The 11603-nt window shown below is 51.9% G+C and overlaps 1 protein-coding gene across 2 annotated transcripts in view; it reads right to left on the reverse strand.

Annotated features, from left to right (window-relative positions):
- LRGUK (leucine rich repeats and guanylate kinase domain containing) overlaps positions 1 to 10895 on the reverse strand; it is a 90311-nt gene extending 79416 nt beyond the window's left edge. For both annotated transcript variants that reach the window (XM_087821011.1, XM_087821010.1), the window contains exons 1-3: positions 10586 to 10895; positions 3582 to 3689; positions 1148 to 1229 (exon numbers count right to left, since the gene is read on the reverse strand). In XM_087821011.1, coding sequence (XP_087677137.1) covers positions 1148 to 1229; positions 3582 to 3689; positions 10586 to 10882 — 487 coding nt within the window. In that variant the 5' untranslated portion in view covers positions 10883 to 10895. The remainder of the gene's footprint in view (positions 1 to 1147; positions 1230 to 3581; positions 3690 to 10585) is intronic.
- Between the last annotated feature and the right edge of the window lie 708 nt (positions 10896 to 11603).

An 11603-nucleotide genomic window follows, 5' to 3' on the forward strand; every position in this document is an offset into this window, starting at 1 on the left:
CAAATAATCCTGGGGAGGGGGGCAGGGAGGTACAGATGGAGCAGGATAGGCCATGGGCTGGCAAGTTTTGGACTTCACTTTTCATGACAAGAGTCTCTCCACTTGTTCATATGTTTATAATGTTTCTTAATAAAGTTTTACAAAATTGGGGGTGAAAGTCTTTCAAAACAGTAGCATTTTAAGAAAAAATAGGTAGAATATTTCTTAGTCAGTGAAATAAAAAACTTACAATGAGCCAGAGAAGACCATATCAGCAACGTTTAATTGTTACAGGAAAGACAGACGAAAGAGAGTTGAAAGATTATCAGTGAGGAAAGCAGGGCTTTAAGAAATAAGGACTTGCTTCCTTAAGAAATAAGGACTTGCTTCCTTCCTCAGAAGTCTGAAGAAAAGAAATTGTAGGTGAACATATCCCCCCAAAATGTACACACATGTTGAAAAATTATTAATTCCAGTGGGTTAAATCTGAAAAGAAAGAAACATCAATTGACCTCTCGAAAAATGCATGTGTACACATTTTTGGGGGTCACCCTATACTTTAACTTCAAATAAGATCAGAAACTTAGAAACAAGGATCAAACTTTCAAGAAAATGTAGCTAATTCCATTAAATGTGGACAAGGTGTCATAACAAATAGATCATACAGAACTCCAAATGTCAACCTTAAGAGTTTAAAGAATCAACTAAATGTACAGAGACAACAAACATAGAGGGAAAAATTCACTTGCGAATCCCTCGTGCTCAAACAAGAACAGAAGTAGATGGCCAGGGTTAAAATGCTGATGCAAATGCAAAATAAAGGAAAGAGCCCATTAAAGGAAAAAAACAAAAAACGAATTCCCCTACACTGAATAAGCCAAAAGAGGGAAAGAAAAGGGAATCGTGGAATATTCAGGAAGCACTGAAGAAATAATGACCCATCTGCTCTCAGCCACAGCACTGCAGGCTGCCGGCCCTCGACTTCCTGCAGTCGCCAGCCATGGGCGCCTTCCTTACACGGAAAGCGCAGGCCTCGATGTGTAAATGGATCCACAACAGCATTCATGTCACGTTCTGCAGTATTAAACTACATCGCATACTGCAAAGCTTACATTTTGAAATGACTCAGTGATCCACCCATTTACTAGAACGACAGTTGCATGCATACCTTCGATTTTATTGATGGAAAGATCCAACTTCTGTAGGTGAACATATCCACAGAGGATGCTGATGTCAATTAAGTCACGACTCTGAGAAAATAAAGGGTAGAAGACTTTAGCGTCGCTTTCACAGGTGAGTACTCAGCTATCTCACAATGTCTATAAACAACAGCTGACAAAACAAATCCAGAGCCTCTTTTATAAAATAGAGGCCAGAGGACAAACATCTTAAATCTACTACTAATAGGGTCGCAAAACAGGCTGTATGGCCCCTGAAAAATGCATTCATCTGAAGAAAATAATAGCTTAGAAAATTAGCGTTGTTAGCAAGTCAAATACAACATGAAAAAGCAAATTAAAGCGGTGTTGTGAAGACCTCTAGAGCAGAGTTTTATATTAAAAAACATGTAATAGTAATAAAGCCACAGCCTTTATCTGGTTGAAGAAAAAGCAAATGCCTAGAACTTAAACGAAATGTTAAAGAGGGTTCTCGCCTAATCAGGGGATCATTAGTGACAATACCACCCACATGCCCACAGGGGTATTTTTCAGAGCTCTCCTGAAATAACCTCAGCTGATCAAATAAGCCTGCGAGATCCCCAGGGCAGAGCAGTCCTGACTTAGAGATGAAGAACAGGAGGTACAGAGAGGTGAGTAAACAGCCTAAAATCACACAGCAAGTTAGTGACAGAGCAGCAGATCCTAGTCTCCTTTTGTAACATTCCTTCCACGACATGTTGCTTCCAGTGAAGTCTGACAGGGGTTCGAGGGGGGTCTGGTCCCTTGGAACAAAGGCTCAATATCACTGGTTTATGTTGTGATGTCAGAAAAAGCCAGCCACTGAAGTGTCGTCATAAGCAAGTTCTTGAATATCATAACAGCAGCGTTTAATAAATAAATACGGGAAGCCGTCCATGTACAAGGCCTGGTGTGTGGCATGAGGAGAAATACAATGACACAGAGCCGCACTGCGGCCTAAGAAGCCACACACACAATAAGGGGAGGAAGTAAAAAATAACGTGACACATGCCTAAGATATTGAGGGGCGGGGGGTCACTAACCCAGGCAGCCCTAAGAAAGCGTACTCAGTAAGGCAGGTTATGAAGGCAAATAATTCAACATGTAGTATCGCACATGTAGGGAGGTCAGTGGCAAAGTAAGTTAAGCTGCGGCGCATCCAGCTGAAATAAGATTTGGAGTTGCTTCTTTTGGTGGATCAATTCAAGGCATGGCGCTACGCACGAAGTGGGACAGTGATCGAAAGGGGCCGGTGTGCGACGTGTTGGCTGCTGGAACGGCCTCCGCTCCAGGGCCGGTCGGCGCAGCTCACACAGCGCTCCCCGCGCGTCATCGCCGGCGGGCGGAGGCCTCCGCAAAATGATCCAAGTGGGGAGAGGAGGGGATGAGGGCCCCCGGTGCTGTCCTCGGAGGGCTCGCCGCGGCGCCCGCGTTTCCCGGATAGTTTACCGGCTCAGGTCCCAGGCTGCACAGTGTGACTGAATTTCATTCACTTGAGTCAAATCTGGTGCAGCGGCAAAACTTCAGTGCGCTTCTGTCACCTACGTACCTGCATTTACCCAAGGACTGCTTAATGCTTTACAATGGAAGGAAGCAATAAGAGTTAAGTTGTTTTTCTAGACTACAGAGGAACAACCTGGGGCTCGGCTGGTGTGGCTCAGTTGCTGAGCGCACCTCTGGGCTTCAGGCTTGATCCCCAGTGGGGGGTGTCCAGGAGGTCGATGTTTCTCTCTCTCTCTCCTCTCTCCCTTCCTTTCTCTCTAAAAAAAAAAATCAATAAAAACAATTTCTTTAAAAAAAAAAAAGAAAGAAAGAAAACAACATGAGAAAGAAGCTGAAGTCCTCCGAGGATTCTGCTCTTATGATAAAATTGGTGCCAAGATTCTGGGCTATACTAAGACTACTACTGAAATCTTGAAAACTTATGAATAAAAATACTTTTTTTCGTTAATAATAGGTATCTTTAGGAAAGTGAGGGATAGCTCAGAGCCACATATTCCTCGACACACTGAGGGCGGGGAGGAGGGCTCAATACCGAAGCCCTTTGTTCTCTTGGATTCAGACATAAACTTTAGTCCTGGCGCTGATCAGAGAGAAAACTCTTAGAGAGTTTTTGATTAGTTTTACAGAATCAAATTCAACCTTCTGGAAAGAAGGCATTGATTGCTATAAAACAGACCACTTAAGATGAAAGAAACAGACTGTGAAGGGAATGAAACAAAGGAATTCGAGAGGCTGATTATTGGACTGGCCAGGGCTCTTTGATGTCTAATATTTACATAAATAATTCTTATCACCAGTCTCCATCCCATGCAAGGCTCCGGGACTTGGGGCCACCGTAAAAGCTATGCGTACCAGAAAAAGTGGACATGGCCCAACCAGGGTCAAGATGTAGCCGGACAATGGCGATCTTGTCACACTCACCGATAAAGTCAGATTGAGGTAGACCTGCTCAGTCCCAGGACCCGAGCGCCCCAACTGGTAGAGCGCCTCGGCCACGACCTCCTCTCTCAGGACCCCATCGAATTCCTCCTGCAAAAGAAATCGGGGGAGGTGGACAGGGAAGATTCCGTCACCAAAGAAACAAGCCAGGTCCAGCATTTCCTTGGTATGTGACACATCCAGGAGCCGAGCCCTCCAAAATTTACCAGCACCCTAAAAAATTCTGTGTTGAAGGCACATGCAGATTACGTATGATTAAACCAATACCTATCGTCAAATCAATGTTTCCATTGCTACTAAATTTTCAAGTGGTCACTTGCATTAGGTGTTCAAAGTGGAACGAGCACAGTAGTAGGCACATCAATATTTGTGGTGACAGTTACACTGAATGACTGTGTCTCCTGTGCTAAGAGCTCTCAATGGATCAAGTCATTTAATCCCCCTGAAGACCCTCAGCTAGGTACTCGTAGCTCCATTTTAAGATGAAGAAGGCTTACAGAGGTTAATTTGCCTGAAACCACATAGCGAGTTTGTGACAGAGCCAAAACACAAACCCAAGTCTGTCCGACCCGAGGGCCATCCTAACCGCTACACTTGACCGCCTGCTTACACCCTGAAGGCTGCTTTCGTCAAATTAAGGCAATGACTTCTCTAACCCTGGTATTCTTGCTGGAGAAAACAGGTCCTCAGTTGGCTTCTTATTGGCTAATTTTCCTGGATTCATACAACTGACAAGATTTATTAAGAGAGTAATAATCGTTTCCATAGAGGTTGGCCCTTGCTCTGCAGACATCCAGGGACCAGTGGAAACCCAACATGCCCTTTCCTCAGTAATGACAGAAAAAAGAGGTAGCAGGTGGGTCAGCGCTGGGTTTGTGCTGCCTTCAACTCCACAACGCCCCTCACGTTAGAACTCACATTGGCACAAGGACACCAAGTACAGAAACCACACCAGTCACTCAGCACAGCTAAGCAGGCCTAGCCCGCGGCCTGTGACGGCAACATCGCTTCCAGGTTTTCTATACTAATTGGGGTACCGAGGACATAAGTGGGTAGGCCTGCGCTACTGTCCAGGGTTTAATTCTCGCCAAACCTGTACTAACCCAGGGACGCAAATACGGCTGGCATGGAGCTAGCACATGGGCTTCGGGGCCGGCAGGCTTGCCTCGAATGCTGGCTCTGCCACTGTGGACACATGGCTTCGGGCAGATAAAATTTTCTCTCAGCCTCATAGCCTTCACCCAGAAATAGAAATATTACCTTCTCTTAATGTTTTGGCGAGAAGGAAACAGTCTAGGTACAGCTCGAACACAACGGCTGGGACATAGCAAGTGTGCCCAGTAACGGCAGTTGTCACCCTAATTGATGCAGTCAGGACTCCCCCATCTTAAGGTTTCATGCATCCTTACCAAACAACCTGTTCACAAAATGGGGAAACATTTACTTTTCTAAATAAAGTTCCAGTTTCTTATAAAAGGGCTGGGAAGGGGTAGAGGTGGGGGTGCTACCTTCCCCCCAGAACTTTCCACCTAAACCTCTGAAGTTTACCTGGCCCAGGCCCCCCACTTCTTGGATAAGAGAAGACGCCACAGCCCTTACTTACAGCAGGTGGATGTGTTTCTCAGTGTAGCCGGTGATGTGGCGACGGGCCACACTCAGCATCTTCCCAGATCCCCCAGGCAAGACCCCCCACCAACCCCTCACACCTTTCCCTTCCGGTCTTTGGTTATTTTCAGTCCTTTTATGTTCTGTCTCTATCTTGGGTGGCTTCAGAGCCCCAAGGATGGCCATTCAACACCCCTACTACCCAAGCACATGTACATACACACATTACTTTCTTGACCTCAGACACCTTAAAACTGACCTCCGCCCAACTTCAGCCACTCACTCCCATGGCCGTGCCCTGGACATGGTCATCATGCTAAACGGCTCCACCCTAGAAATCTCAAACCCCAGCCTCCATTACTCTGTGATGCCACAAGTGCCCATCCATCAACCTTCCAGCGCCTACTGAACCTGCTCTTGGCCCACAACGGGACCTCCAGTCTGTTCAGCCTTCCCTCCCCAGAGTCCACCTGTCCACTCCTGACTACACAGCACTTACGCCCCATGAGCAAGCTCAGTGTCTCTGCTCTCGCCTCTCTGCCTGTCCCCTGACTGCAATTACCAACATGCATACGCAAACCTGAATTAGGTTCACGATCAAGTGCTGTGCGGGGATTACGTCATGCTCGTGACACGCCAGGCAAGGACACAAGCACCTTCAGGACTTTGATAAACGTTACAATAGAGGTAAGCGGGGTGCTCTGACTATAAACAGGGAGCCCTTTTTGTCGGTCCTAGTGGGGAGCAGGAGAGTAGCAAAGGCTTCCTTGGGGAGAGAGCGATTAAGTGGAGACACAAAGTTGTGAGTTATTCTGGAAAAGGGGAAGAAGGGGCAGAAAAGGTTTTGTACCGCAGACAGAAGGGGAAACCTACAACATCTTGAAGGCAAAGGTGACCATGGTCCATTAGGGGGACCACAAAGAGTTCCAACTAGCTGAGGCATAAAGTGGGAAGGGGGAGTCCAGTGCCTTGTGCATACAGGTTGAAGAATTAATGAACCCGCTCTCCCCGAGCCGCTGAGAGGGCTAGGACCGGCCCCACAGCCACGCATCCTGGTGCCACTCTAAAGTCAGCTTGCAGCTGGGCCCTGGTGCTATTCCAGGCCCCCCCTCTTCAGCTGCCTTCAGCTCCCCATCTCTCTCCTCGGGCTGCCCAGTGCCTCCACTCCTTCGGCGAAGTGGAAACGACCAGGCACTACCCCCTCAGTGTTCTGCACCTGCCCCAGAGCTCCTCACCTGCGTCTCAGGCAAGCCTGCTGCTCCTCCACACTCGGGGTGCCCCTCCCTGTTTCCTCAGGGACCTTGCTCAGGGCCTGTCAACTTTGCCCTCTTTTGCCTGTGGCTTCAGCCAGTCACTCTCCACTGTCACTCTCCAGCTGTACAAGGTGTGAGTCTCTTCTGTCCTGAAAGGGCTCCCTCGGTCCTGCATGTTCCATTATCTATGGCCATCCTCCCCCTTCACAGCCAGGCTCCTCGGAGACGCCGGTCCACCCTTCCGTTCCCCTTCTCACCTCCACTCTCTCTTCAGCTCACTGCGGTTAGGCTTCTGCCTTCGCCACACCACGCAAGCACGTGGGCCTAGGTCTCCAGTGGCCCTCAGGGAGGCGAAGCCATAAGCACTTTTCAGGACTCCTCCCGCTTAACATATTGGCAGCAACACCATTCCCACGTCCTCAGGCTCTTCCCTGCCTCGCTTCCCTCCCACACAGCTCTGCTTTCTGCTTCTCTCGCCAGTCCTCTCCAGTGTCCGCCCCTACCCGCCCCCCACCTGCAGCTACTCTCGCCTGTACCCCAGGGCTCTGTGCTCGGCCCTCCTCCCCTCCCTTCCCCGCTCCTCTCCTCTCCCTGCCTGATCGCAGACCCCAACCCTGATGACTCCCGGTCTTCTACTCGGAGTCCCTCTCCCCGATTTCAGCCATACGCCTCATATACCCGACTTCCTAATACACAGCTCTACCTGTTCCTGTTTCTCATGGTGGCTAATGGCCTTATCTCCCCACCCCCACCCCACCCAGACCAGGCCATGGACCGAGCAGTCGTCCCAGACTTCCAATATTCAATTAGTGGCTGTCCCATCGCAAATATTTTATGTGTTTCCATCTTTAGCTTCCTTTCCATTTCCACTTCCACTGCCTTCGTCCAGACTCTAGTCTCTCCATGGATGTTGCTAGAGTCTCCTCACTGACCTCCCTGCTTCTAACGTAATCCCCCTGGGCCCCAGGGATCTCAGTCCACAGTCCGTACAAAAGCACAGAGCCCCCCACAACCGGGCCCCTCCTCGGCTGCTTTTTCTGCTCTCCCCTCTAGCTCATCAGTGGGAGAAGCTGCCGTCCGCCTGCCGGGCGCCACCTCTCCACCCCGACAGGGGCCTACTTTGCCTAGAGTCTTCCACGTTCCTTCCCTGCAGTCCGGCTGCGATCTGCGCACAGCTGTGTGTGTGACACTTCACATCATGACCAGCTATGACGTACTCACATTCTGGTCTCACCTGGAGGGCGACCATGTATGTCCTCAGTCATGTTCTCACCATCTTCTCTCATTATTGTTGCTATTAGTATTATTACTACGTCTGTCATTTTTTGAGTCAACTCTGTATCAGACATTATATTAAGAACTTCAACATAGCTCCCCATTAAATTTGATGTTCATAACTATCCAATGAGTAGGCATTATTACCCACATTAGTTACTGGCAAAGAGTGATTTTCATGCTTTAGACATATATAATGAGCCCAGACACTTCTTTTGCCCCATATAGTTAAAGAGTGCTTCCTACACAGCAATCATTCAGTGAATGTTTGTTCAATGAAGTCTGAATTAATTAAATCACTTAATGGGCTGTAGTTAGCAGATAAAAACACAGAAGTTATTATTTGTATTAGTAACAGTATAAATGATAATATTATGCTAAGTAGTTTACGTGTAGACCCTCACAACTCTCCTGTGAGATAGGTATTATTATAATTCACATATTACAGATGAGACAGAGAGGGGTAAAGCAAGTTGCTCAAAATCTCACAGCTAACAAAAGACTTTACACGAATCAAAAACGGTATTCTGAACAGCTGGCCTGTACTCCCGCCCTTAAGTCCACAAGGGCTTCGGGGGTTTGAGGCTAATTGCATCATAGGCACTCAGCAATCACTGTGACCATCGCGGCATTATAATCTAAACTAGGCTAAGGCGTGGATGATGAATCACCGAACATGCGAGTTCGAATGTTTCCCTTTAAGCTTTACCATTTATTCGGTATATTAAAACGTATGGGATACTATAAAAAGCTAAAATAGAATGTGAAAACACAAAATAAATATTATTCCTTAGAACTTAAGTGGAAGACTCATAAACTTCCCCCACACACATGCTATAGGCCAAGAAGGAATAACTAGTTGGAGCCCCCCCACCCCCGGCTTGTTAAAGGCTTTCTGAGGACGGCCTGACAGCGCCTAAGAGCGCGTGCTAATGAGGATCATAAACCGAGCTGGCGATTCACTCGTGAATCCCTCCGGGTGGAAGCTGGTGGAAACCACACCAACACCTCCACCTGTAAACACACCGCTACAGCTCTGCCACGGTCACGGTGAGGGCTGCAAAATAAATCAAAAGACGAGCAAGTACGGGGTGACTCCCTACAGCGCACTTTAAGCAGAGCTCGTGTGCAAGGAGCGCGCGGAAAGGAAGGTCGGGGACGAGGCAGGAGGCAGGTGGGCCAAAGGGGCCAAAGGGGCCAAAGGGGCCAAGTGCTGAAAGCGAGCCCGAGGGCGTTACAAAAGCGGGGAACCGAAGCGGGGTGACGTGTTAGGGGTTCAAGGCAGAGTGGGAGCCACGAGGCACCGCAGGCTGCTGGGGGAAGAAGAAATACGTCTAAGGAGGAGAAGAGGCCCTGAGCGCGGCGCGGGGCGCCCACGAGCGGCCGGGCGGGCGCTGGGAGCCCCGTCTCGCCCCCGCCGCCCCCGAAGGGAGCTGAGGCCCGCGCCGCCCAGGGGGGAAGCGGCGGAGGGCCTGTCCGCGGGAAACGACTGACACCGGGAGAAACGCCGACTGGTGTCCCGGCAGCAGGACCGAGGAAAGCCAGCGGTCCCGAGGAGCAGCAGGTGGGCGGCTCAAAGCAAACAGCCGGCCAGAAGCCCGGGACGGAGGCGGGGTGCTGAGGACCCGAAAGGGGCGGGGACGGGCGGGAAGGAAAGGGGGGCAGGGCGCGGAGGGCGGGGCGGGGGGCGGCGGGAAGGAAAGGGGGGCAGGGCGAGGAGGGCGGGGCGGGGGGCGGCGGGAAGGAAAGGGGGGCAGGGCGAGGAGGGCGGGGCGGGGGGCGGCGGGAAGGAAAGGGGGGGCAGGGCGAGAAGGGGGGGCAGGGCGCGGAGGGCGGGGCGGGGGGCGGCGGGAAGGAAAGGGGGGGCAGGGCGAGAAGGGGGGGCAGGGCGCGGAGGGCGGGGCGGGGGGCGGCGGGCAGGAAAGGGGGGGCAGGGCGAGAAGGGGGGGCAGGGCGAGGAGGGCGGGGCGGGGGGCGGCGGGCAGGAAAGGGGGGGCAGGGCGAGGAGGGCGGGGCGGGGGGCGGCGGGGAGAGGCGCCGCGCGGACGCGAATCCGCGGTCCCCGGGAAGGCGAAGCCGCGCCCAGGCGATGCAGGCGGGACGCGGGGAGCCTTCCGCGGCCTCCAGCGCTCCCGTGCGCGCGTGTGCGTGTGTGCGCGCGTGAGAGCGTGTGTGAGTGTGCGCGCGTGAGAGCGTGTGTGAGTGTGCGCGCGTGAGAGCGTGTGTGAGTGTGCGCGCGTGAGAGCGTGTGTGAGTGTGCGCGCGTGAGAGCGTGTGTGAGTGTGCGCGCGTGTGCGCTGCTTGATAATCCATCATATGCCCCAGGCAGAAGTGATATATTAAACTTCCAAGTCACCTGCTGCTGTAGCGAGCCCTGCTCAAGTTATTTCAAAAGCATTCAAGACCCTCCCCTGGAGCAAAGAGGACGGGGGCCAGCCGGGGCCAGCCGGGGCCAGCCGGGGCCAGCCGGGGCCAGCCGGGGCCAGCCGGGGCCAGCCGGGGCCAGCCGGGGCCAGCCGGGGCCAGCCGGGGCCAGCCGGGGCGCGGGGCGGGGCGGGACGCCGAGGACCAGCCCCCGCCCGCCACGTCGGCGGCGGCGTGGTTTTGACAAAGTTGGAGCCCAAAGTCCCCAGAAATACATCATCTTCCCTAACGACGCCGCCTAACTTGGCTCTTAAGAAGCCAAATGTGCTCATGAAAAGTAAAGGGGATGCTTGGAAATACGTCCACGACGGGAGGACACCAGGTAACTGAAGCGGGGAGGAAAGGGGGGGCCTTGGAGCTGCCGCCGAAGTAGCCCCCCCCCCCCAGCGGGAGGGAAGAGCGAGGGGTGAGGGGTCGGGGAAGGCGCACCTCCAAATTCGGCACTTCGGACTCCTCGGACTCCTCGGATTCCATCTCGCCCTCGCCCTCGTCCTCGAACTCCTCTTGGTCGGCTTCCGAGCCCTGGAAGCGGCGAATGAGGTGCTGGAGCAGGTAGGAGGAGGACTCCCGGTAAGTGCCTTTCGATCGCTGCCCCATGGGAAATGACGCCCAGCGATCTTTATCCGAGCGAAACAGTATCGCTTGGGCTCCGCTTCTAGAAACGTTCACGCCTCCCTGGAGAGAGGTAGGCCTCGGCCTCGGGGGATCGCCCCCGGAGGTCGCCATCTTGTTTACCCCAGGTTGCCTAGGAGACTGGCCCCCAGGGAGGAGGCGCCGCAAGGGGTTCTGGGGGCTGTAGTCTTCCCCCTCCGGAGTCCCAGCTCTCCGTGGGCTCCACCGCAGGCACGCGACTTTCTTTTTTGTCTGCCTCTTCTTTTTGTTGTTTTTGTTCTTTTTAGTGCATTCGTTCTCTGGCTTTGTTTCTTTTTGCTGGTCTTTCTCGTTTTCACCACTTTTTTTTATTTTTGTTAATCCTTGCATGAGGATATTTTTCCCATTGATTTTTTGGAGACAGTGGAAGGGGGAGAGAGGCAGAGAGAGAAACACTGATATGAGACAGACACATTGATTGGTCGCCTCCCACACGTGTCCCAACCAGAGCCAGGGATTTCCTGCAACCTAGGTCCATGCCCTTGACGGGGAATCAAACCTGTGACCCTTGGGTGGTGGGGTGACGCTCTAACCACTGAACCAAACTAGCTAGGGCTCACCTCTTTTTTACACACCCCTTTTCTTTGTGTCCAACTCTGTTTCCTCCAGACCTCGAAGACCCTCTTAGAGATTTTTCATCCCACCCAAGGTCACCTGTGAGCCCCACTGTTGCATGCACGAAGGTTCTTTCTGCAGAGTCACACCTTGGAGGTGTTAGATGTCTAACACTCTGTCCGAAAGCTACTAACACTGGAATTTTACTCTCCACAGAGCACGGTGTTAAGAGATGAGGGTT

Source organism: Miniopterus natalensis, chromosome 10, assembly GCF_054644295.1.
Source record: "Miniopterus natalensis isolate mMinNat1 chromosome 10, mMinNat1.hap1, whole genome shotgun sequence".
Classification (NCBI taxonomy): Eukaryota; Metazoa; Chordata; class Mammalia; order Chiroptera; family Miniopteridae; genus Miniopterus; species Miniopterus natalensis.